At 43.5% G+C, this 27,378-nt stretch overlaps 1 protein-coding gene across 1 annotated transcript; it reads right to left on the bottom strand.

The window, feature by feature from the left end:
* Nucleotides 1-7,424: 7,424 nt before the first annotated feature.
* Nucleotides 7,425-26,553, bottom strand: LOC139424197 (pancreatic secretory granule membrane major glycoprotein GP2-like). The gene is made up of 9 exons (XM_071175876.1): nt 26,453-26,553; nt 22,139-22,789; nt 21,651-21,839; nt 20,272-20,477; nt 13,489-13,640; nt 11,827-12,072; nt 11,446-11,605; nt 10,884-10,959; nt 7,425-7,915 (listed from the first exon to the last, which is right to left on the bottom strand). The coding sequence occupies exons 1-9, from the start codon at nt 26,517-26,519 to the stop codon at nt 7,425-7,427; spliced, it is 2,238 nt and encodes a 745-aa protein (XP_071031977.1). The 5' UTR covers nt 26,520-26,553.
* Between the last annotated feature and the right edge of the window lie 825 nt (nt 26,554-27,378).

The following is a 27,378-nucleotide window of genomic DNA, read 5'->3' as shown; positions in this document are numbered from 1 at the left end:
TACCCCCCTGAACGCCTCCGGACCTTTCCCTAATCCCGATCTCTCTGGGTGGTTAGACTTTTGAATGACTTTTGAATGACTATGATTAAATTCAATACATTTTATTTGAAAAAATAAGCAATTTAACATTTGTGGCATTCTTGAAACATTTGGCGTGAGCATACGTCTTGATTACACGTTCTTAAAGGATACACATTTGAACACTTTTGATATTTTCTAACAAAACAAGCTACAACGTTATCATTACTTCTTAAATCATCCTTATAAAGAGACATAACATCTTCAAAAGAAACTCCCCGGGCTCTTTGGCATAGGTAGAATACACAGTGTTGACCGCATGTAGTGGAAAGGTTATCTTGCACTTGTTTGGTGTTGTAGTATAGCTTTGAGTAGTTTTTGGTCAGAAATTATTTAATAGATGTGGGGAAATGTGAAAAACCGGGGGGAAAGCCATAGGAATCAAAAAAAGTTGAGATTTTTCTTCCTCCTTTCTCTTCTAATGTCACAGCTATCCAATGTTCACCCGGCATGTGTTTAGGATGGGTATTGACAATAAACATGGCAGGCCGCACCATCCATTTCTCCATAGGTAATTCATCACAAGCCAACACTCCGCAAAATTGTTTTCCAATCAGTCGGTTCATGAGCCCTTCCAACTCTTGGGCATTCATGTCTTTGCTCAACGATCCTTAATAATAATCTACTAAAACCTGTCTTCGGCTATTCACCTCCAAGATTGAATCAGAGCAGGCATAAACAATCATGCTAACGGTACAGGCTAAAGGTGTACGGAAACGCATTTCCAGCCTGAGGTTACCTTGGGACACCACAGACAGATTTCCTGAGGTGTCATCATCAGGGGATAAATTGAAAGCATACATTGTGTAACCCTCTGCAAAATAATTTTCTGTCAATAGGTAAAGAGAGATCTTTTAGATGCCTCCCGGTAGCTAGGAATAGATTGTAAAATTCTCGCACAGATATGTTGTTATTAAATTGCGGTTAAATTGCGGTTAAATTGCGGTTGGAAAGCCTTAGCAGGGACCTGACGTCCATCCTGACACAGAGCTACATACTCTGCATTGAAGTGTTGAAAATTAAATGGGTTTTTATTTAAGCTGCCCGTATTGGAGGCGTGATCAACCAAACCTATAACCACGTATCGCGGTAAAGGGCCTAGAAATAGGTTTTCTTGACTGCAGATTCTGCTGCCCACAGGTATGCTAAAGGTTTTCATGGTAATTCTTTGGAGAGGGTAAAGGGCATTTCCTTTCATCAGAGCCTGTGAGTGACCCAGACGAACTGCCGGAGATACAGACACTTTTTTAATAAAAAGCGTGGCCCCCAACACTTTTAAGCTAAAGTCCCCGTCCGTTGCAGACATTAGGCAAAACTCATCCTTGGCCCTGGTTAATTTTAGTCTTAAATCAACCGCATTTAAGAGTAAACGTTCTTGAAAGAAAATGTCAGAGTGTATAGGGCCTAGCAGATGAAACTCTCGAGATTCTGCACAGTAGCGAGCCCGTGCCTCCAGTCCTTTATTTGCACCGGTGGATGGGTCTGTCGATTCCATAGAGACTCCTGCAGTATCCTTGCTAAACAGCCCTGCGCTGAATTGGGTCTTGAGAGTGTCTTCAGAGTAGTTGAGTAAGCATTCCATGATGGCCCTGTATGGGTATGTGGCACTGCTTGGGCTGATTAGACGTTCACCCAAAGTCACATCCACTTGGGAGAAGATGGTGGCCACGGGGTAATTAATGAGACTCACTTTGGCATCGTTTGCAAAATCAGTACCATCTCTTTTGGTCACTTTTAGACGCAAATGAAGGTGTTGTTGAGGTCCAGATAGTTGTCACCGTGGCCTGGTATGAAAAACTCTATGGGCCCGTTGTCTGTAATGGCAGAGAGTGGGGCTATCTCCACATAACTGGACCTCTCTATTTGAATGTTGGGTTAAGGGAGCTGTGAAAAGATCAAGCTCTGTCTTTATAGCTTCAGAGGACATGCGGTGTAAAAGAGCCATGGTGCTTGTTCTTTTAGAAAATACTTCCGAGTATTCTTTTTACCGTTTTTGTTCCAGACCTCACTTTACCCCGTCTTTGACTAACTGAGTTTCTTTTAACCGTTAACCTCCGTTTTTTAGCCGCAGGCCTGCGCCTTATACCCGGAGGTCTCTTTTTTGGTCTTCGAGACAACATCATCAGCCCCGAGCCTTCTTGACTCTCGACATCTGGTGACGCCCTTCTGGTCATAGCATTGGCTACAACCTCACTTACTATATTTTTTGCTGCTGATTTTAAATGTGGTTTGGCTATGCTGAGGCCTCTCTTCATAAATGGTAAAACCATCCTAAAGAGGTTACGAAATATACCTCCTATCCCCGAACCATACATGGTGGGGGAACCATAATAGCCGGGTAACCCATTACCCACTTGATCAACATAGTATGAGACATACCAGTTAGGGTCGAGATGTCGGTGTTCCATAATTTTAATTTAGATGTCTTATGTATATAAAATATATAATACTAATGTTATATATGTAGAGAGGTTTTGGTGGGTCTAAAGTGGATTTTTACAATCGTTTTACCATAAGTAAATTCAATGTTTTCGTTCTGATCCGTTTTAAGCCCAACAAGAATGTTTTCAATATATTTCTTGCTTACAGGTACGTAGTGTGGCTTGTCGTAGGTGACAGTGACTATGTCCCCATCCTTTCCGTCTATATGAACTGTTCTCAGGAGGGGCACATAACTGTCTCCGACCCTTTGATAGGATATGATGTCGGTATACACAAATATGTTGTAAAATCCTGCATGTATATCCGCGGGGAATGGGAATAATTTATCTTTCACATACGTCCATTTATTGGGACCCATCCCCAACATGTATGCTAAATTACCGCCGGTCTTTATCCCCCCGGAAGCATCTCCTGAGATTTGTACCCGTTTATGTATGGGGTTGTACATGAGGAATATTTCCATACTGTTCTGCGATAGGCGTTCATTCAACTCGGAGACGATCCTGTCGACGGTTCTATAGAACCCTTTTTTAACCTTAATAAGTTTCGCAGGTTCCGATAACTTTTTGCAATAAAAATCACGGTCCTTATCTTTGATATTATACCAGCTATGGGGGTATGTAATCTCGCTGAGACCTACTTCCCAGGCCTCTGATAACTCTATAGGCTTTGGAAAATTGGTTGTATAATTCGAACTCTGATTATTACGATATATATGTGCGGACGCATTACTGGGGAGAGTCAGGTAGAAGCCGCTGTGTTCCATGATGCACTCCGGTGTACACACGAATGAGGATGTATTTTATCATGCCTGTGGGTTTAAATTAACCCCCGATGCCTCCACCACATCCTGCTCTAATACCCAACTGTTGAACTTTTGGGGCCAGTTTTTCCAGCGGACCAGCACCCATTTTTGACCCTTTTCTCTCTTTTGATCTAGAATCTCCTCCACGTGAAACACTTTGTCTTTACCCACCTGTACCTTCTGTAATTCCTTCTCATAAAAAGATCCCTCTATAAGTTCCCCGTCATAATCTTTTAATATGTAGACCGGGGGTATGCGCGGCAGACATTCTGTAACCGTGAATAGCTCATCACTGTATCCTTGCTCATATCTTTTTTCGAAAACACCCCTCAACTTGGATATACGAACCAAGTCCCCCACAATGAATTTAAAATGTATTTTTTTCTTACGGCGAAGGGGGAGCAAACCATACAGATTTTTAAAGACTTGAAAAGAGTTTTCAGAAGAGACCTCGGAGGGTTTCATCCTTATACTCTTATGATAACTATTGTTATAACCAATTACTAAATCTTGAACTATATCGATATATCTATGCGTGTTGTGAGGTGTAAAATAGCGCCACATCCGCTCCTTCAGAGTTCTGTTAAAGCGTTCAACAACTGAAGCTTTCAAATCCGAGCCTGTAGCAAAATGTATTCTATTGTGCTTCCTCATGAGTTTCTGAAAAGTATTATTAAAAAATTATTTTCCGCCATCAGTCTGCACTTTCTTGGGGGCGCCTCCTTCCTTCAAGATAGAGTCAAAGGCCCGGGTCACCTCTGCACCACTCTTATTTTTTAAGACCCGGACAAGATATATTTTAGAGAAAATATCTATAACCGTTAGCATGTAGCGATTTCCATAATTTTTATCTGCAAGGGCCTGCATGTCACATAGATCAGCCTGAAATTGGGACAAAAAACTCTATTTCTTGGAAAATGTTTTCTTACGGGTTTATGTAGAGTGTGCGCATCCTGCTCTGATAGCCACTCATTCACTTTAGCATTGCTTAACCGGCTACCTGTTTCAGAATTCGTTGCAGGATACATGTCCCCGCAAGGCCCATAGACTCCAGGGCTCTGACCAGCGATGGTATAAACCTGCAGGACCAAAGTCTTTTCACCAGCGCCTCAAAATTGTTGAAGAAGTAGTATCTTGGGGGGTCGTATAGGCATGGATGCCTGCGCTGGCTGGGGTGATTAATCTCACAACCGATGCATTTTTCTCGCATATATTCTCCAATCACCACGTCTAAAAGCGTGGCTACAGAGGCCTTGATGGTGTCCACAAAAATAGTACTGACCACCCCATCAAACACGTCCTCAGGCTGTGTACATGTAGGGGGTGTCGCGGGTCTTGCCAGGGGGGAGTAGAATGTAGGGCTGCGCGGTATACAGTCCTTAGGGTCAGGCCCCCATGACGTTTCGGAGTTCTGGTATGCGGTAGGAATATCCATGGTTAATGCGTAAGTGAAGAACTGTAGGTTTTAAGGACCCTCCTTTTATTGTTGAACCAGCCCTCGGGGTATCTGGGCGTGGTTAACTTAGTTTTCTTCGGGGGGTGACCCTTCTGACGATGTAGCTCCTTGGGGCTCCTTTGAGTCGTAATCCTCTGGATTCGTTTATATTATGCACTTCTTTAGCCGAACAATGCTCTGGCGCTGTTGGCTCTGTACAAACAGAGCGTCCAACAACTCCAACATTTTCAATTCCATTAAAGTCCAACTTTTAAATAATAATAAGCAGCCTAATATCACCGACCAAACCGCCATCCCGGATGTTTTGGTTGCGGATTTCCTCGGTGCTGATATAGAACTCCACGCAGCCACAGGGAAATCCATTCTTTCTCTGTATTGTCACCCGGTGAAATACTCTTCCTGAGGAGTCAGGGGTACCTTCCCAACGGGTCTCGTAGCCTGTGAACAAGCTGTACCCCTTGGTGATACGTCTCAGTTCGGGACACAAATCCTGGCGAAAAACCGTCCAGTCTTCAACCCCATAGGCCACTCCTAATGTCTGGTCGGTATATTCTTCTCCTTCGGCTACCGTATAGAGTTTGACTCTACAGGCCAAGTAATCAAACAGATACCCCCATTGCTGTCCATTAGACATCAGCACTTCATCTTTTAGCGCAGTTGCGGGCGGTATCTGGGTTCTATACACACTTAGAAACCGTTTTTTTTGGAGCATCGTATATTGCGGCAGTATACTTTTCCCTTTCTCTATGTTTCAGCCGCGGTCCTGCTTCCGTTGTTACAGTCATCACAGCTTTGCCACTGATCGCAAAATCCATGTTTAAAAATAGTGTTTACTGTTCTGGGTTCGCACGCCTTGTTCTGGACATTTATAATGCATATGCCACAGCTAATACCCCAGGACATTCCTGCTTCATCAGATAACAACCATAAGGGCAATAAAACTGGGGGTGGGGGACATACACGTTCCAAAAGTTCAAACACTCAACCCCCCCAGTTCAACCAGGCCCCTAGACATCAATCACCATGACCACTTCAAAGGATGCACTATAGATATAAAATAACACACACCCTCTAACACATGACCACAAGAACAGGATGGACGGGCCGGAGGCCCATATTTGGACATGCACACATCATCATGACGCAGGGTCATAAATCAATTACTTTGACGCGTGCTGTCTACTTTAATCTCTCTCATCTACTCCACAATCAGCAAACCCAGAGACACCTGAGTCAATGGCAACCAATCACAAGATACATACACACACTGGCGACCAATCACAAGAGACATATTTTAACTATATGCGCTGACCTCTATTTTTTTTTCTCTCTCCAAAGCCATCACCTACATAGAGATGAACCTGGAGTAGAGTCCCCTAAGCAAGCTGGTCCTGGGGCTCTGTTCACAAACACAAACACAACCCACAGAGACCCAGGACAGCAAGACAATTAGACCCAACCAAATCATGAGAAAACAAAAAGATAATTACTTGACACATTGAAAGAATTAACAACAAAAAAACAGAGCAAACTAGAATGCTATTTGGCCCTACACAGAGAGTACACAGTGGCAGAATACCTGACCACTGTGACTGACCCAAACTTAAGGAAAGCTTTGACTATGTACAGACTCGTGAGCATAGCCTTGCTATTGAGAAAGGCCGCCGTAGGCAGACCTGGCTCTCAAGAGAAGACAGGCTATGTGCTCACTGCCCACAAAATGAGGTGGAAACTGAGCTGCACTTCCTAACCTCCTGCCCAATTTATGACCATATTAGAGAGACATATTTCCCTCAGATTACACAGATCCACAAACAAATCCCATTTTTATTTATTTGGTGAAAAACCACAGTGTGTAATCACACAGCAGTTTCCACAAGAAATGGGCAACCAGTGAAAAACAAACGTCATTGTAAATATTTATTTTCTCTTATTTACTTTAACTATTTGCACATTGTTACAAAACTCTATATAGACATAATATGACATAATGACATAATATGAAATATATTTATTATCTTGGAACTTGTGTGAGTGTAATATTTACTGTTCACTTTTTATTGTTTATTTCACTTTTGTTTATTCATGAAAAAGAGAGAGGAGAGATAAAGAGAGAGGAGAGAGAAAGAGAGAGAGAGAGAGAGAGAGAGAGAGAGAGAGAGAGAGAGAGAGAGAGAGAGAGAGAGAAGAGAGAGGAGAGAGAGAGAGAGAGAGAGAGAGAGAAGAGAGAGAGAGAGAGAGAGAGAGAGAGAGAGAGAGAGAGAGAGAGAGAGAGAGAGAGAGAGAGAAAGAGAGAGAAGGAGAAAGAGAGAGAGAGAGAGAGAGAGAGAGAGAGAGAGAGAGAGAGAGAGAGAGAGAGAGAGAGAGAGAGAGAGAGAAAGAGAGAGAGAAAGGGAGAAAGAGAAGTAGTGAGATGTGTCCAATGCCTGACCAGATATAGTTGATTCTGTCTATATTATCTGATAGCCTGATAACATTATATAGCAGCATATTATAGTTGTCTGAAGGTGATAGAATGATGGAAGTGACAGGTGCATCATACCTGTTCTCTGTGAAGGACCAACACTGATGTCTCCAGATGGCAGAAATGTAGTAGAGAGGTTTGGGAGGGTTGTGGAGAGGTTTGGTAAGGTTGTGGAGAGGTTAGAGGATGTTGTAGAGACGTTTGGGGAGGTTGTGGAGGTGAATGGGGATGTTGTAGAGAGGTTTGGGAAGGTTGTGGAGGTGTATGGGGATGTTGTAGAGAAGTTTGGGGAGGTTGTGGAGGTGTATGGGGATGTTGTAGAGAGGTTTGGGGAGGTTGTGGAGATGTATGGGGATGTTGTAGAGAGGTTTGGGTAGATTGTGGAGGTGTATGGGGATGTTGTAGAGAGGTTTGGGGAGATTGTGGAGGTGTATGGGGATGTTGTAGAGAGGTTTGGGGAGGTTGTGGAGATGTATGGGGATGTTGTAGTGAGGTTTGGTGAGATTGTGGAGGTGTATGGGGATGTTGTAGAGAGGTTTTGGAAGGTTGTGGAGGTGTATGGGGATGTTGTAGGGAGGTTTGGGAAGGTTGTGGAGGTGTATGGGGATGTTGTAGGGAGGTTTGGGAAGGTTGTGCAGACATGAAGTGACAGTTGACGGTCTAGTAGGAGCTGTGTGTAAAACGACAGAACAGGCATCCACAAATACTGTCACCATTTTGCTTTTCTCTAATGATGGTATCGATGATATACATGTAAATAACCCAATCTACCTACCTCATCCCCATATTGTTATTATTCACTGTTCTGCTCTTTTGCACACCAGTATCACTACTTACACACCATCATCTGCTCACCTTCATCTGCTCATCTATCACTCCAGTGTTAATCTGATAAATTGTAATTACTTTTCTACTATGGTCTCTTTATTGCCTTACCTCCTCACACCATTTGCACACACTGTATATAGACTGTCTTTTTCTACTGTATGTTTGTTTATCCCATGTGTAACTCTGTGTTGTTGTTTGAGTCGCACTGCTATGCTTTATCTTGGCCAGATCACAGTTGTAAATGAGAACTTGTTCTCAACTGATGGAGAGTCTACTGAGCTGCTGTCTCTGCATCCACATGGAGAGTCTACTTAGCTGCTGTCTAAGCATCCACTTGGAGAGTGTACTTAGCTGCTGTCTCTGCATCCACATGGAGAGTCTACTGAGCTGCTGTCTCTGCATCCACATGGGGAGTCTACTGAGCTGCTGTCTCTGCATCCACATGGAGAGTGTATCTGCATCCACATGGAGTGTCTCTGCATCCACATGGAGTGTCTCTGCATCCACATGGAGAGTCTACTGAGCTGCTGTCTCTGCATCCACATGGGGAGTCTACTGAGCTGCTGTCTCTGCATCCACATGGAGAGTGTCTCTGCATCCACATGGAGAGTCTACTGAGCTGCTGTCTCTGCATCCACATGGAGAGTGTATCTGCATCCACATGGAGTGTCTCTGCATCCACATGGAGTGTCTCTGCATCCACATGGAGAGTGTCTCTGCATCCACATGGAGAGTCTCTGCATCCACATGGAGTGTCTCTGCATCCACATGGAGAGTGTCTCTGCATCCACATGGAGAGTCTACTGAGCTGCTGTCTCTGCATCCACATGGAGTGTATCTGCATCCACATGGAGTGTCTCTGCATCCACATGGAGTGTCTCTGCATCCACATGGAGAGTGTCTCTGCATCCACATGGAGAGTCTACTGAGCTGCTGTCTCTGCATCCACATGGAGAGTGTATCTGCATCCACATGGAGTGTCTCTGCATCCACATGGAGAGTGTCTCTGCATCCACATGGAGAGTCTACCATGGACACCTACATTACACAGACCGGCAATACGGCAGTCTGATTGGCTATTCGTTTGCTATGGTGAGAGAGTTCTGTGCCAGAGACAACCGATACAAAGACTTTCACACTGGATTGTGGACACTATTACTACAGCATATCGGCAAGCCAGCCGGCTTCTACCTTCCTAGTGCATTCTACTAGAGTAGCTACATCGTGGGCCTCTCACCTATGACCTCTGACCTCTGCTGTAGTGGTGCATTCTACTAGAGGAGTAGCTACATCGTGGTCACTGCTCCGAGGAGTTCCCCCTCAATGATATTTGCGCCTCGGCCAGTTGGGCCGTTTATGTGCTCTATTGGATTACTCCAATCCTTTTTGTTGGTGATTCACAGCGCCTTGAAAAGGACACGAGGTGGAAGTAGTGCGCTGCAGCTATTTAAGGTGGTGAGTCGCAGCACTACCCGGTACACGGTACTAATCTGAAATTCTAACTCGGAATGTATCCTGCCACGTGGAAGGATACCATATTGGAGTGATCCAATAGCTCACATAACCGTGGTTACATGCGTAACCTTCGATGTTCACTGAATTGTTAACTAGTTGCTCAAAGATAGCTAGCATCAATGCTAGCTTTGTTAACACCGGCTGCGTGATGAAACAGTTTCCTGTTTAGGTTAGAGGTCACGTTGAAGTGCATTTCAAATATAAACAGATTTGAAGCGATTTTACATTCTTCCATACCAAACAGATTGCTCTCTCAGGTGTTCTTGGAAGATCCCCTTTGAAAGAACAGGAGAACGCAGAACGCAAGTGCGCATTTTGGAACACAGCCAATGTTTTTACCACGTTTTAACTTTTGATGATGTCATCGGGTATAACTTTTTAACTCTATATTTGTTTTTTACAACGTAAAGAAATGCGCCGTTTTCACATATAGACAACGTGCTGTCGATAATGAAAATGATGAAAAGAGATTTTCCTTTTAATTAATTCATTGCTTAATTCATTGGAATTTCCTCTTTCTAAGTCGGCTGCTGTTGTGTTGTGATGATGCAGACTTCTACCAGTGTTTCTGTGGTAATACTGACACCTACTGGTTCATCATTGTCTTGACTGATCCCAAAGAGAAAGAACTAAGCCATAGCAATAGTACACTACATGCCCAGTACATTATTCACACATTAATACATTTATACATATATTTATCATTTATATTTTATTAACACTATTAAATGACTGCACATACAAAGCATTTTAGAGCAATAGGATGAAATTATATTATAGCTGCAGTTTAAACTAGAAAAGGGAGATGTTTGTGTTGATATAATCCCAACTAGATGTCCATGTATTTTCACATTACAAACATTAGTGATCAGAACATACACTTTCTGGCCTCAAGCCTTAGTTAAAGGTTCAACAATGAAATTGTGTTGGTTCAAATAGAAATATTTTACTAATCATTCTAGAAATACGAGAAATATAAAAATATCCTTAAAATATCATTATTTATAACTGGATGTATGTAAGATATTAAATAAGAAATGGCTTGGTTTAGGACATAAACCCATCTCACCTATGCATAATTTATGAACTTTACATAAATTATTTAGATAACTGGATTAATTGTTTAGGATACAGGAAGCATGACAAGTTCAATCTTCATTTTGGGACCCTGAAAGTCAAAAACAAATACACTGTTATTTAGTTACATAGTTACCTGAGTGTCCATCACTGACATCAACATAATTTGTTTGATTGACATCTATTATTGGTTTTGATTGATAAGAGGTCGTACTCACAGGTGATTGGTCCGATGGTGAGGGGTTCGAGGGGGACAGAGGGGGTGACAGAGCGGTATTTCCTTTTGGCGCACACCTGAGGAGAGAGACGAGAAGGAGTCAGAGAGATCAGATACTGAGACAGAGAGACAAGAAGGAGTCAGAGAGACCAGACACTGAGACAGAGAGACCAGACACTGAGACAGAGAGACGAGAAGGAGTCAGAGAGACCAGACACTGAGACAGAGAGGCCAGACACTGAGACAGACAGACCAGAGAGAGTCAGCGAGACCAGACACTGAGACAGAGAGACCAGAGAGAGTCAGAGAGACCAGAGAGAGTCAGAGAGACCAGACACTGAGACAGAGAGATGGGACGGAGTCAGAGAGACCAGACACTGAGACAGAGAGACCAGAGAGACCAGATACTGAGACAGAGAGACTCAGGAGAGTCAGAAACCACTACACACAAACTGAGTGAGATCAGAGAGAGACCACAAACTGAGTGAGACCAGAGAGAGACCACAAACTGAGTGAGACCAGAGACAGAGTGGATGAGTCAGCGGGAAAGATGCAGGACTCACTGGAGTGCAGGAGGAGCTCCTCTGGTCACACAGGCTGAGTCTGCAGTGCAGGAAGACGTCCCGGTAGTCCCCCTGGTACAGGAACAGCAGAGCAGAGAAGCGAGCCCTGAGAGACGAGCCGCTCTCCTCCACCCTCACCTGACGGAATTCAGTCGGACATCTAGTAAACAGGGAGGGTCATGGGTTTAGGTTAGATAACGCAACACAAAATACACAAACATTAGGGTTCGTTTCCCAGACACAGAATAAGCCTGATCCTGGAGTAAAAAGCATTCTCAATGGAGAAGCTACATGTAAAGTGTTTTTAGTCCAGGACCAGACTTCATCTGTGTCTGGGAAAACCTCCTCCTTGAGTATAAACCAAGACACCTGCACACATACTTGTTCTGAATGATGTAGTATCGCATGATGTCTTTAGGGTCGGGGGATTGCGTGGCATAGCAGTCCTCCAGAACAACCACGAAACGCTCCGTCTCGGACTCCTCTACGGACACGCCCACGTGCAGCACGGAACCCACCGGCAAGGTGACTCCGCCCGCTGGGTAAGCCTTTGTGAAGTCGTCGCTGTGGTACAGAGTCATGTTGGAGCCCACTCTGGAGCCCTTACCGACTCTGGAACCCTTCAGCCTGTCAAATGGGCCAATAGGAGGTTTGGTTTTGTTAGATTCCAAATAAACAGAGTAGAAAACTCACGGATGTCTAGTAAAGCTGAAACCAAGTTTATTCACCACTGGGTCATACAGCAGCATGACAACGACATGTTTCCAACAGTGGTAGTATATAGACCCCAATGTGGATGGAGCATCCTCCTTCCCTCTAAACATGACAGGTTTCCACCAGTGGTAGTATATAGACCCCAATGTGGGTGGAGCATCCTCCTTCCCTCTAAACATCACATGTTTCCACCAGTGGTAGTATATATAGACCCCAAAGTGGGTGGAGCATCCTCCTTCCCTCTAAACATGACATGTTTATTGCTGGGCAGGAAGTTAAGTGATGCAGGCAATAAACTGTTCCTTCTCCCAATGTGACCTGACCTCCATTCCTCACTAACCCACATCTCTCCATCCTTATCAGTTCCTGCAACCATGTGATTGCCTTTCCTTTACTCAATACATTCCAAGCTTAACTGCCTCCACCACAAACATTCCTCCTACAGATAACCATTAACATCTGGTGTAGAAACCTGACTATGGTATTCAATATTTCAAGTGTAGGAGTCAGAGCCCATCAGTTAGATAAGAAATTATTATTTTTATTATTATAGTTTTAGCTCTATTACACAGCCAGCTTCAGCTACATATCTTGGTGGAACAACCAGAACAACCAGAACTGTGATGAGTGAGTGGACAGATGTCCCGACCGTCGAGTGAATAATTGGACCAAGGCGCAGCGTGAGTAGAGTTCCACATTTTAACGATAGTGAAAATTCCAAAACAACAAAAAATATAACGATAGTGAAATATGTAGGGCACATAGGCACTCATACAAAACAATATCCCTCATCGCAGGTGGGAAAAAAGACACACTAAGTATGATCCCCAATTAGAGGTAACAATTATCAGCTGCCTCCAACTGGGAACCATACACACAACAACATAGAAATATAATACCTAGAAACCCCCCTAGTCACGCCCTGGCCTATTTCACCATAGAGAACCTAGAGGGCTCTCTATGGTCAGGGTGTGACAACAGAGGAGGTGATAAACTCTTAACTAGTTATCTAAAGGATCATCAAGAACCACGGGTTTAGAGTATAAACTGTCTACGCATTAACAGAATACTGACAGCTTGACATGTGTTAGCCTGCATTGTGTTACAGGGGCGCAACTTTGGTTTTAGAAGTTGGGGGGACATAGTTATTATTGTTTTTAAATCCAGTCGGATACCCAGCCTACCCAACCACTCGGAGGCGTCCGCATGGTCCTAAAGTACACCGCTGCCTCGTATTGTATCACATTCCAATGATAAAACTGGTCAAAGATGTTGTGTTACATTGTCCATGTTTTACAGTGTTTACTGTAACGTCACGTCTCCACTTACGACAGGTAGGGTTTGATGGCCACATCCAGGCTGGTCTCTGATTCCAGAGGGTAGGCACAGGAGAAAGGCACGCTCACAGGTCGGCTGAAGGACACGTCGGGAACGTGGTAGATGAATAAACTGTTGGAAAAGATGGCGTCCGTTCCGTTTGTCTGGTGAAAGGGGGAAAAGGGAAGAAGATTAGAAGCCAGGAGAGGACCTCTCACCAGTTCTCACAATAATATCATTCTTGGACTATTGTCTTCCAGTTCATCTGTTCATCATTTTCTGTTGATGGCAACATGTCTCTTTATCTAAGATTCCATTTGTTGCCACTCCTTGTCATTGCCAAAGAGACTGGCTTTCGACAATCTCAATGCTCAGTGTCCTGTCGTATTTACGGTGCAGTTGCTGATTGGTAGTTGGAAAAAACATTGATATTTTCCATGACAACGTCACGGAACATGAGGTGAGCGCAAATCTGGCACAATATAGAATAAGAATCTTATGAACAACAACAAACAGCCGTTACGACCTGCTGCTGTAATTACCTTGTGAGAAGGCAGTGTCTATCATAGAAATAAGAATGAATAGAAAGGGCGTCTCCATTCACGTCAGTGGAGCTCCCAAGCTTGTCGTCCTAAAACCTTACCTCTGGTTCATTCAGCCTTCCCTATGGGAAAAAAATGTATGTGGAAAGACGACGGTTTTGGAATAAACTCTGAAAATAAGGTCTGAGGTCGACACAGGCTTAGGAGATCTTACACATTTTGTTCTATGAGATGATACCAAATCAGATGTTATTTGTCACATACACATGGTTAGCAGATGTAGTGGGACACATACACATGGTTAGCAGATGTAGTGGGACACATACACATGGTTAGCAGATGTAGTGGGACACATACACATGGTTAGCAGATGTAGTGGGACACATACACATGGTTAGCAGATGTAGTGGGACACATACACATGGTTAGCAGATGTTAATGGTCACATACACATGGTTAGTAGATGTTATTGGTCACATACACATGGTTAGCAGATGTTAATGTGAGTGTAGCGACATGCTTGTGCTTCTAGTTCTGACAATGTAACAACATCTAACAAGTAATCTAACAAACAAGCGACTGCCTTATACGCACAAATGTAAAGGGATGAATAAGAATTAGTACACATGAATATATGGATGAGCGATGACCGTGCAGCATAGGTAAGATGCAGTAGACGGTATAGAGTACAGTATATACATATGAGATGAGTAATGTAGGGTATGGAAACATTATATAAATTGCCATTATTTAAAGTGACTAGTGATACATTATTACATCTAATTATTGAAGTGGCCAGAGATTTGAGTCAGTATGTTGGCAGCAGCCACCTAATGTTAGTGATGGCTGTTTAACAGTCTAATGGCCTTGAGATAGAAGCTGTTTTTCAGTCTCTCGGCCCCAGCGTTGATGCACCTGTACTGACCTCGCCTTCTGGATGATAACGGGGTGAACAGGCAGTTGCTCGGGTGGTTGTTGTCCTTGATGATCTTTTGGCCTTCCTGTGACATCGGGTGGTGTAGGTGTCCTGGAGGGCAGGTAGTTTGTGATACAGTGCGACAGGATGCTCTCGAATGTGCATCTGTAAAAGTGTGTGAGTGTTTCTTCAGCCTTCTGAGGTTGAAGAGGCGCTGTTGTGCCTTCTTCACCATGCTGTCTGTGTGGGTGGACCATTTCAGTTTGTCTGTGATGTGTACGCCAAGGAACTTAAAACTTTCCACCGTCTCGAATACTGTCCCATTGATGTGGATGCAGAGACCTCTGCTGTTTCTCCTTTGTTTTGTTGACGTTGAGTGAGAGGTTATTTTCCTGACACCACACTCCGAGGGCCCTCACCTCCTCCCTGTAGGCTGTCTCGTCGTTGTAGGTAATCAAGCCTACCACTGTAGTGTCGTCTGTAAACTTGATGATTGAGTTGGAGGCGTGCATGGCCATGCAGTCATGGGTGAACAGGGAGTACAGGAGAGGGCTGAGAACGCACCCTTGTGGGGCCCCAGTGTTGAGAATCAGTGAAGTGGAGGTGTTGTTTCCTACCCTCACCACCTGGAGGCGGCCCGGCAGAAAGTCCAGGACCCAGTTGCACAGGGTGGAGTTAAATGCTGAGCTGTAGTCAATGAACAGCATTCTTACATAGGTATTCCTCTTGTCCAGATAGGATAGGGCAGTGTGCAATGTGATGGCGGTAAGCAAATTGTTTTGGGTGGTTTTGGGTCGGCCTCTGGGATAAGATCCCATGTCCAGGGTGGAGGTCCGCTTCGGGAAAGTGGTATTCCTGGTCGTACTGTAGGGAAGTGGTATTCCTGGTCGTACTGTAGGGAAGTGGTATTCCTGGTCGTACTGTAGGGAAGTGGTATTCCTGGTCGTACTGTAGGGAAGTGGTATTCCTGGTCGTACTGTAGGGAAGTGGTATTCCTGGTCGTACTGTAGGGAAGTGGTATTCCTGGTCGTACTGTAGGGAAGTGGTATTCCTGGTCGTACTGTAGGGAAGTGGTATTCCTGGTCGTACTGTAGGGAAGTGGTATTCCTGGTCGTACTGTAGGGAAGTGGTATTCCTGGCCGTACTGTAGGGAAGTGGTATTCCTGGCCGTACTGTAGGGAAGTGGTATTCCTGGTCGTACTGTAGGGAAGTGGTATTCCTGGTCGTACTGTAGGGAAGTGGTATTCCTGGTCGTACTGTAGGGAAGTGGTATTCCTGGTCGTACTGTAGGGAAGTGGTATTCCTGGTCGTACTGTAGGGAAGTGGTATTCCTGGTCGTACTGTAGGGAAGTGGTATTCCTGGTCGTACTGTAGGGAAGTGGTATTCCTGGTCGTACTGTAGGGAAGTGGTATTCCTGGTCGTACTGTAGGGAAGTGGTATTCCTGGTCGTACTGTAGGGAAGTGGTATTCCTGGCCGTACTGTAGGGAAGTGGTATTCCTGGCCGTACTGTAGGGAAGTGGTATTCCTGGTCGTACTGTAGGGAAGTGGTATTCCTGGTCGTACTGTAGGGAAGTGGTATTCCTGGTCGTACTGTAGGGAAGTGGTATTCCTGGTCGTACTGTAGGGAAGTGGTATTCCTGGTCGTACTGTAGGGAAGTGGTATTCCTGGTCGTACTGTAGGGAAGTGGTATTCCTGGTCGTACTGTAGGGAAGTGGTATTCCTGGTCGTACTGTAGGGAAGTGGTATTCCTGGTCGTACTGTAGGGAAGTGGTATTCCTGGTCGTACTGTAGGGAAGTGGTATTCCTGGCCGTACTGTAGGGAAGTGGTATTCCTGGTCGTACTGTAGGGAAGTGGTATTCCTGGTCGTACTGTAGGGAAGTGGTATTCCTGGTCGTACTGTAGGGAAGTGGTATTCCTGGCCGTACTGTAGGGAAGTGGTATTCCTGGTCGTACTGTAGGGAAGTGGTATTCCTGGTCGTACTGTAGGGAAGTGGTATTCCTGGTCGTACTGTAGGGAAGTGGTATTCCTGGTCGTACTGTAGGGAAGTGGTATTCCTGGTCGTACTGTAGGGAAGTGGTATTCCTGGTCGTACTGTAGGGAAGTGGTATTCCTGGTCGTACTGTAGGGAAGTGGTATTCCTGGTCGTACTGTAGGGAAGTGGTATTCCTGGCCGTACTGTAGGGAAGTGGTATTCCTGGTCGTACTGTAGGGAAGTGGTATTCCTGGACGTACTGTAGGGAAGTGGTATTCCTGGTCGTACTGTAGGGAAGTGGTATTCCTGGTCGTACTGTAGGGAAGTGGTATTCCTGGCCGTACTGTAGGGAAGTGGTATTCCTGGCCGTACTGTAGGGAAGTGGTATTCCTGGCCGTACTGTAGGGAAGTGGTATTCCTGGTCGTACTGTAGGGAAGTGGTATTCCTGGTCGTACTGTAGGGAAGTGGTATTCCTGGTCGTACTGTAGGGAAGTGGTATTCCTGGTCGTACTGTAGGGAAGTGGTATTCCTGGTCGTACTGTAGGGAAGTGGTATTCCTGGTCGTACTGTAGGGAAGTGGTATTCCTGGTCGTACTGTAGGGAAGTGGTATTCCTGGCCGTACTGTAGGGAAGTGGTATTCCTGGTCGTACTGTAGGGAAGTGGTATTCCTGGTCGTACTGTAGGGAAGTGGTATTCCTGGTCGTACTGTAGGGAAGTGGTATTCCTGGTCGTACTGTAGGGAAGTGGTATTCCTGGCCGTACTGTAGGGAAGTGGTATTCCTGGCCGTACTGTAGGGAAGTGGTATTCCTGGCCGTACTGTAGGGAAGTGGTATTCCTGGTCGTACTGTAGGGAAGTGGTATTCCTGGTCGTACTGTAGGGAAGTGGTATTTCTGGTCGTACTGTAGGGAAGTGGTATTCCTGGTCGTACTGTAGGGAAGTGGTATTCCTGGTCGTACTGTAGGGAAGTGGTATTCCTGGTCGTACTGTAGGGAAGTGGTATTCCTGGTCGTACTGTAGGGAAGTGGTATTCCTGGTCGTACTGTAGGGAAGTGGTATTCCTGGTCGTACTGTAGGGAAGTGGTATTCCTGGTCGTACTGTAGGGAAGTGGTATTCCTGGCCGTACTGTAGGGAAGTGGTATTCCTGGTCGTACTGTAGGGAAGTGGTATTCCTGGTCGTACTGTAGGGAAGTGGTATTCCTGGTCGTACTGTAGGGAAGTGGTATTCCTGGCAGTACTGTAGGGAAGTGGTATTCCTGGTCGTACTGTAGGGAAGTGGTATTCCTGGTCGTACTGTAGGGAAGTGGTATTCCTGGTCGTACTGTAGGGAAGTGGTATTCCTGGTCGTACTGTAGGGAAGTGGTATTCCTGGTCGTACTGTAGGGAAGTGGTATTCCTGGTCGTACTGTAGGGAAGTGGTATTCCTGGTTGTACTGTAGGGAAGTGGTATTCCTGGTCGTACTGTAGGGAAGTGGTATTCCTGGTCGTACTGTAGGGTAGTGGTATTCCTGGTCATACTGTAGGGAAGTTTACCAACGTGGACTTACAGCTGTAATTGCTACCAAAGGTGCTTCTACAAAGTATTGACTCAGCGGTGTAAATACTTATGTAAATGAGTTTTTTCTGTATTTCATTTTCAATACATTTGCAAAAATTTCTAAAAACATGTTTTCACTTTGTCATTATGGAGTATTGTGTGTAGATGTGTGCGAATTTTAAAAAATGTAATCTTTGTTGAATTCAGGCTGTAACACAACAAAATGTGGAATAAGTCAAGGGGTATGAATACTTTCTGAAGGCCCTGTACATCCTATAAGGAAACATCAATCAAATCCTCCACCGCACCTCACACACCCTCAAATGAAATGTATCCTTTCCTAAAAACGTATCTTGGCTTCATTATAGCATAATGCTGAAATAATGTTTATTTGTGTATATGTTTCTAATGATTTATTATATTATTTGTCCATCATTATTTGTCCATCTTAATCTTTTATTTTTCATTGGCCAGTCTGAGATATGGCTTTTTCTTTGCAACTATGCCTAGAAGGCCAGCATCACGGAGTCTCCTCTTCACTGTTGACGTTGAGACTGGTGTTTTGCGGGTACTATTTAATGAAGCTGCCAGTTTAGGACTGTTTCTCAAACTAGACACTCTAATGTACTTGTCTTCTTGCTCAGTTGTGCACCGGGGCCTCCCACTCCTCTTTCTATTCTGGTTAGCGCCAGTTTGCACTGTTCTGTGAAGGGACTAGTACACAGCGTTGTACGAGATCTTCAGTTTCTTGGCAAATTTTCGCAAGGAATAGCCTTCATTTCTCAGAACAGGAAAACAGGAAAATTCAGAAGAAAGTTATTTGTTTCTGGCCATTTTGAGCCTGTAATCGAACCCACAAATGCCGATGCTCCAGATACTCAACTAGTCTAAAGAAGGCCAGTTTTATTTCTTCTTTAAATCAGAACAACTGTTTTCAGCTGTGCTAACATAATTTCTAATGATCAATTATCCATTTAAAATGATAAACTTGGATTAGCTAACACAACGTGCCATTGGAACATAGAAGTGATGGTTGCTGATAATGGGTCTCTGTACGCCTATGTAGATATTCCATTCAAAATCAGCCGTTTCCAGCTACAATAGTCATTTACAACATTAGCAATGTCTGCAATGTATTTCTGATCAGTTTGATGTTATTTTAATGAATTTCTTTATGAAAACGAGGACATTTCTAAGTGACCCCAAACTTTTGAACGGTGGTGTATATGTATGTATATTTATATTGTGTTACGCAGCATTTGAATAAGAGACCTAGACCTCAATATGTCTTCCGTGTTAAAATACAACATTAAAAAATAAACCATCTGTTTTCACTGTTTCATTCTTGTGCAATTCATGCATCTCCGCTGGCCTCTCTCTCTTCCAACCTCTCTGTATTCCGCTCAACCAGTAGCCCAAGCATGTCCCAGAAGTAGCAAACTACAGTAGTTCTGACACCTACTTTTAGCAATAAAAAAAAAATATATATATATATATATATTTATATTAGAGGGAAAAAGTACCTTGCTCTTTCTTACTGGATATAAAATAGGCTTCAGGCTATAGCGCTCACAGTGAACTGGCGGGGAAGTTTGAAGGGCAAGAGCTTCTCTGGTGTGACTGGTCACATTGGCTGGTGATAAACATGCAATAAATGGACTGTTCATATTTGAAGGCCTGTGTCTTTGGCAATGACAAGGATTGGCAATGAGTGAAATATTAGCTAAAGAGACTGGTATCCAGGGTTATGTCTAACAGCAAGTGCTCTCTTTTGATAGTTTTGGTGAGGAACTGGGTGAACGGGTCGGGGTCTGTTCTCACCTCCAGAGTGTTTCCGCAGGCGCCCTCCTTGCGCTCCACCTGGTACCATACCATGCCGCCACGCTCTTCGTGAGCGTTACACCGGGGGTCGGCCAGGTTAGCGGTGGTGGCGTCCAGACCAGCGTCCTCCAGGTTAGTCCTGTTGAGACCCACCTGTACCAGGCTCCGCCCACACACTACCTCTGGGTGCAGCAAAACAGGCTGATCTGTAAGAGAGGAAGAGAGGGACAGAGGGATGAGAAACAGGCTGATCTGTAAGAGAGGAAGAGAGAGACAGAGGGATGAGAAACAGGCTGATCTGTAAGAGAGGAAGAGAGATACAGAGGGATGAGAAACAGGCTGATCTGTAAGAGAGGAAGAGAGAGACAAAGGGATGAGAAACAGGCTGATCTGTAAGAGAGGAAGAGAGAGACAGAGGGATGAGAAACAGGCTGATCTGTAAGAGAGGAAGAGAGAGACAGAGGGATGAGAAACATGCTGATCTGTAAGAGAGGAAGAGAGAGACAGAGGGATGAGAAACAGGCTGATCTGTAAGAGAGGAAGAGAGAGACAAAGGGATGAGAAACAGGCTGATCTGGAAGAGAGGAAGAGAGAGACAAAGGGATGAGAAACAGGCTGATCTGTAAGAGAGGAGGAGAGAGACAAAGGGATGAGAAACAGGCTGATCTGGAAGAGAGGAAGAGAGAGACAAAGGGATGAGAAACAGGCTGATCTGGAGGAGAGGAGGAGAGAGACAAAGGGATGAGAAACAGGCTGATCTGGAAGAGAGGAAGAGAGAGACAGAGGGATGAGAAACAGGCTGATCTGGAAGAGAGGAAGAGAGAGACAGAGGGATGAGAAACAGGCTGATCTGTAAGAGAGGAAGAGAGAGACAGGGGGATGAGAAACACGCTGATCTGGATGAGAAAATAAAGACAACAGAAAATAAGTTATTCAAGAACCCAAAATGAAAAGAAGGAATTACAAACTCTCATATAAACTCTTCAAAAAAGGGTTCCAAGAGGGTTCTTCGAATGTCCCCATAGGAGAACCCTTTTTGGATCCAGGTAGAACCCTTTTTGGATCCAGGTAGAACCCTTTTTGGATCCAGGTAGAACCCTTTTTGGATCCAGGTAGAACCCTTTTTGGATCCAGGTAGAACCCTTTTTGGATCCAGGTAGAACCCTTTTTGGATCCAGGTAGAACCCTTTTTGGATCCAGGTAGAACCCTTTTTGGTTCCAGGCAGGGGTTCCCCTGATGGTTATATCTGGCACCAAAAAAGGGTTCTTCACAGGGTTCTCTTATGGGGACAGCTGAAGAACCCTTTTAGGTTCTAATTAGCACCTGTTTTTCTAAGAGAGTACATAGGTCCTCAAGCAGGTGTTTTCTGAGAACACACCTGGCCTCTCACACTGCCAAGTGACCCCATCGGTGCTCACGCAGGTCTCCCCCTCTCTGCAGGTACCACACATTGCTTTTGGCGTAGTCGTGGCAACCTGTGACTGTGTTGTTGTTGTGGTGCGATTGTTCTCTACTGGTGTTTCTGTAGATGTGACTGGTTTTGGTGTTGTGGTGGGCGCTGACACATCTGGAACAAGGAGTTAAACAGGAAACACAGTTATGAGGGAACATTCATCGCTCATGTTTTGAAAGAACTAGTATGCTGGTATTACCAGAATCATACAATACGCCTGTATGAATGAATGGATGAATATGCTGAGTACTGTTGATATCTAGGGCCATAAGAAGAACATCATGGTGTATATAACCAGCTGGTGAATGACTAAGCAGTAAACAGTTTATAAATACAATAACTTCAATTCAAAAGGCAGAACAACGTCAACAAGCCCCACTCAGAACTTGGCAAAGCAGGAGGCAAAACCTTACATGCACAATAGGCGAAGTAGCACCCGGGAGGCATGACGAACTTGTACACAAAGTAGTTCCCAGGGCATGCCTTGACGTGGATGGGCTGAGACTGCACCCAGCAGCAGTCCCCATTGAAGCTGGCGCAGACTGCACTCTGGACAATTTCATCCACCTGCTGGGGGGGAGGAAACGCCAGCCACAAGGGAGCCTGGGTGCCGCACTTGAAGGAATCCACGCACTTGTCCGGCATGGACACGCTCTGGTTGCCGATGAACATGCGGTAATAGCCGTCCCAGCGGACGTTGCGGTCACAGTGCTTGTTGCCCACGTGGTTGTTGGTGGAACGCCAGGCGTCGTTCAGGACCGTGTAGATGTTACAGGGGTTGGAGCACTGCTGGATGCCGGCGACTGTGATGCAGTCCTCCCCGTCGGCGCACTCGTTGAAGCCGCAGCTGAACCGGACATGGGCAAGGTTGGTGTTGGAGGTGGGGTAGGAGCGGCGGACACGGCGAGGGGCGTGGTGGTCGGCGGAAGCGGTGTGGCCAGGTAAACAGATGAGACCGTCTCCGGAGAAGCCCTTCTTACAGGTGCATGTGATGTCACCTGCCATGGCGGAGGTGCGGCAGACGGCTTGTTCGTGACACGCCTCGCAGCTGGTGACAATCGTACCTGTGGGAATTTGGGAATATATGGGTTCATCGTCTTTTAAGGTTGAGGTATCATGATACACCTGAATTGTTTTGATGCTTCCATTTTTAGGTTCTGCGACTAAAGAGCAGAGAAAGTCCGTTGTGTGGTGGGTTATATAGTATTATACTGTATAAAAACACTTAACACACAATACATGTATCCCTGCACTGTCAACTCTAACCAAAACTATTTTGTTCAGAGTTAGATATGGCAGAACTAAAATAAGACAATGCAAAAATCAAATGAACAAATGCTATACAGTATAGTTTATATCATATATAGTATTCATTATGAATAAACATAAATAATTTCATGTTTAAAATATACAGTGCATTTGGAAAGTATTCAGACCCCTTGACCTTTTCCACATGTTGTTACTTTACAGCCTATTTGTAAAATTGATTAAATTGTTTTTTTACCCTCAAGGACATTCCGAGACCTGTCCCGAAGCCACTCTTGCGTTGTCTTGGCTGTGTGCTTAGGGTCGTTGTCCTGTTGGAAGGTGAACCTTTGCCCCCAGTCTGAGGTTCTGAGCGCCCTGAAGCAAGTTTTCATCAAGGAGCTCCGATCATCTTTCCCTCGATCCTGACTAGTCTCTCAGTCCCTGCCACTGAAAACCTCCCCACAGCATGATGCTGCAACCACCATGCTTCACCGTAGGGTTTGGTGCCAGGTTTTCCCAAGACGTGATGCTTGATTCAGGCCAAAGAGTTCAAGCTTGGTTTCATCAGACCAGAGAACATTGTTTCTCATGGTCTGAGAGTCCTTGAGGTGCCTTTTGGCAAAGTCCAAGTGGGTTGTCGTGTGCCTTTTACTGAGGAGTGGCTTCTGTCTGGCCACTCTACCATACTGGCCTGATTGGTGGAGTGGTACAGAGATGGTTGTCCTTCTGGAGCTATGTCAGAGTCACCTCCCTGACCAAGGCCCTTCTCCTCCAATTGCTCAGTTTGGCCAGGCGGCCAGCTCTAGGAAGAGTCTTGGTGGTTCCAAACTTCTTCCATATATGAATGGAAATCATGTCCAATTTCCAAATCATGTCCAATCAATTGAATTTACCACAGGAGGACTCCAATCAAGTTGTAGAAACATCTCAAGGATGATCAACGGAAACAGGATGCACCTGAGCTCAATTTTGAGTCTCGTAGCAAAGGGTCTGAATACTTATGTAAATAAGTTATTTATATTTTTATTCAAATTCTAAAAACCTGTTTTCGCTTTGTCATTATGGGCTATTGTGTGTAGATTGAAGAGGAAAAAATGAATTTAATCCATTATAGAATGATGCTGTGACACAACAAAATGTGGTAAAAGTCAAGGGGTCTGAATACTTTCCGAATGTACTGTATAGTATATTTGTGTGTACCTGAGGTATGTCCAGCTGTTGATGTATTAAATATATAGTATATATGTGTGTACCTGAGGTATGTCCAGCTGTTGATGTATTAAATATATAGTATATATGTGTGTACCTGAGGTATGTCCAGCTGTTGATGTATTAAATGTATAGTATATTTGTGTGTACCTGAGGTATGTCCAGCTGTTGATGTATTAAATATATAGTATATATGTGTGTACCTGAGGTATGTCCAGCTGTTGATGTATTAAATATATAGTATATATGTGTGTACCTGAGGTATGTCCAGCTGTTGATGTATTAAATATATAGTATATTTGTGTGTACCTGAGGTATGTCCAGCTGTTGATGTATTAAATATATAGTATATATGTGTGTACCTGAGGTATGTCCAGCTGTTGATGTATTAAATGTATAGTATATTTGTGTGTACCTGAGGTATGTCCAGCTGTTGATGTATTAAATATATAGTATATATGTGTGTACCTGAGGTATGTCCAGCTGTTGATGTATTAAATATATAGTATATATGTGTGTACCTGAGGTATGTCCAGCTGTTGATGTATTAAATATATAGTATATATGTGTGTACCTGAGGTATGTCCAGCTGTTGATGTATTAAATATATAGTATATTTGTGTGTACCTGATTTATGTCCAGCTGTTGATGTATTAAATATATAGTATATATGTGTGTACCTGATGTATGTCCAGCTGTTGATGTATTAAATATATAGTATATATGTGTGTACCTGAGGTATGTCCAGCTGTTGATGTATTAAATATATAGTATATATGTGTGTACCTGAGGTATGTCCAGCTGTTGATGTATTAAATATATAGTATATATGTGTGTACCTGAGGTATGTCCAGCTGTTGATGTATTAAATATATAGTATATTTGTGTGTACCTGAGGTATGTCCAGCTGTTGATGTATTAAATATATAGTATATTTCTGTGTACCTGAGGTATGTCCAGCTGTTGATGTATTAAATATATAGTATATATGTGTGTACCTGAGGTATGTCCAGCTGTTGATGTATTAAATATATAGTATATATGTGTGTACCTGAGGTATGTCCAGCTGTTGATGTATTAAATATATAGTATATATGTGTGTACCTGAGGTATGTCCAGCTGTTGATGTATTAAATGTATAGTATATTTGTGTGTACCTGAGGTATGTCCAGCTGTTGATGTATTAAATATATAGTATATATGTGTGTACCTGAGGTATGTCCAGCTGTTGATGTATTAAATATATAGTATATATGTGTGTACCTGAGGTATGTCCAGCTGTTGATGTATTAAATATATAGTATATTTGTGTGTACCTGAGGTATGTCCAGCTGTTGATGTATTAAATATATAGTATATATGTGTGTACCTGAGGTATGTCCAGCTGTTGATGTATTAAATGTATAGTATATTTGTGTGTACCTGAGGTATGTCCAGCTGTTGATGTATTAAATATATAGTATATATGTGTGTACCTGAGGTATGTCCAGCTGTTGATGTATTAAATATATAGTATATATGTGTGTACCTGAGGTATGTCCAGCTGTTGATGTATTAAATATATAGTATATATGTGTGTACCTGAGGTATGTCCAGCTGTTGATGTATTAAATATATAGTATATTTGTGTGTACCTGATTTATGTCCAGCTGTTGATGTATTAAATATATAGTATATATGTGTGTACCTGATGTATGTCCAGCTGTTGATGTATTAAATATATAGTATATATGTGTGTACCTGAGGTATGTCCAGCTGTTGATGTATTAAATATATAGTATATATGTGTGTACCTGAGGTATGTCCAGCTGTTGATGTATTAAATATATAGTATATATGTGTGTACCTGAGGTATGTCCAGCTGTTGATGTATTAAATATATAGTATATTTGTGTGTACCTGAGGTATGTCCAGCTGTTGATGTATTAAATATATAGTATATTTCTGTGTACCTGAGGTATGTCCAGCTGTTGATGTATTAAATATATAGTATATATGTGTGTACCTGAGGTATGTCCAGCTGTTGATGTATTAAATATATAGTATATATGTGTGTACCTGAGGTATGTCCAGCTGTTGATGTATTAAATATATAGTATATATGTGTGTACCTGAGGTATGTCCAGCTGTTGATGTATTAAATATATAGTATATATGTGTGTACCTGAGGTATGTCCAGCTGTTGATGTATTAAATATATAGTATATATGTGTGTACCTGAGGTATGTCCAGCTGTTGATGTATTAAATATGTAGTATATTTGTGTGTACCTGAGGTATGTCCAGCGCTGGACAGAACCAGTAGAGGCACCAGCAGAGCCACCAGGATCATCCTCATCAACACTAGTTACTTCTACAGGGGCAGAAACGGGGAACACAACCTGAAGGAAAATACCCTTATTATATTCATCCACACTTTATCCACAATTTACATCCACTGGAAAGTCAGTCACGTTTAAATGCAAGTTTGACTTGATTTAATTTGACTGTATCTATACAGGTCATCCTATGGTGATAAAACACATTTAATTTGACTGTATCTATACAGGTGATAAGAAACATTTTATTTTCTGTCACAAAACTGCAATAAACCACGTTACAAAACATCTAATACAATAATAGATATTAAGCATGGACACACATTCTCTGGAGGGTATTATTACAAAACATCTAATACAATAATAGATATTAAGCATGGACACACATTCTCTGGAGGGTATTATAACAACACATCTAATACAATAATAGATATTAAGCATGGACACACATTCTCTGGAGGGTATTATAACAACACATCTAATACAATAATAGATATTAAGCATGGACACACATTCTCTGAAGGGTATTATAACATTTCAAACTCAGTGCAGATATATTAATTTCACCAAACCAAAAATAACTTTGTTTAACCAGACAGTATGAATAGTGATCTGAGAGAAGTACTGACTTACCAAATGTTGATGCTGACTGCTGGAACCACCTGTAAACTAGGCATTTATACACTGGTTATCTGGGAGGGGGGGAAGCAGGTCACATTGTGCAATATTCCCAGGGACAATACCTTAGCCTGGGTCCCAGTCTGTTCAGCTCTCATTATTCCCAGGGACAATACCTTAGCCTGGGTCCCAGTCTGTTCAGCTCTCATTATTCCCAGGGACAATACCTTAGCCTGGGTCCCAGTCTGTTCAGCTCTCATT

Source organism: Oncorhynchus clarkii, chromosome 13, assembly GCF_045791955.1.
Source record: "Oncorhynchus clarkii lewisi isolate Uvic-CL-2024 chromosome 13, UVic_Ocla_1.0, whole genome shotgun sequence".
Lineage (NCBI taxonomy): Eukaryota > Metazoa > Chordata > Actinopteri > Salmoniformes > Salmonidae > Oncorhynchus > Oncorhynchus clarkii.
Note: the sequence above shows the minus strand (reverse complement) of the source record. Positions and strands in the feature narration are given on the sequence as shown.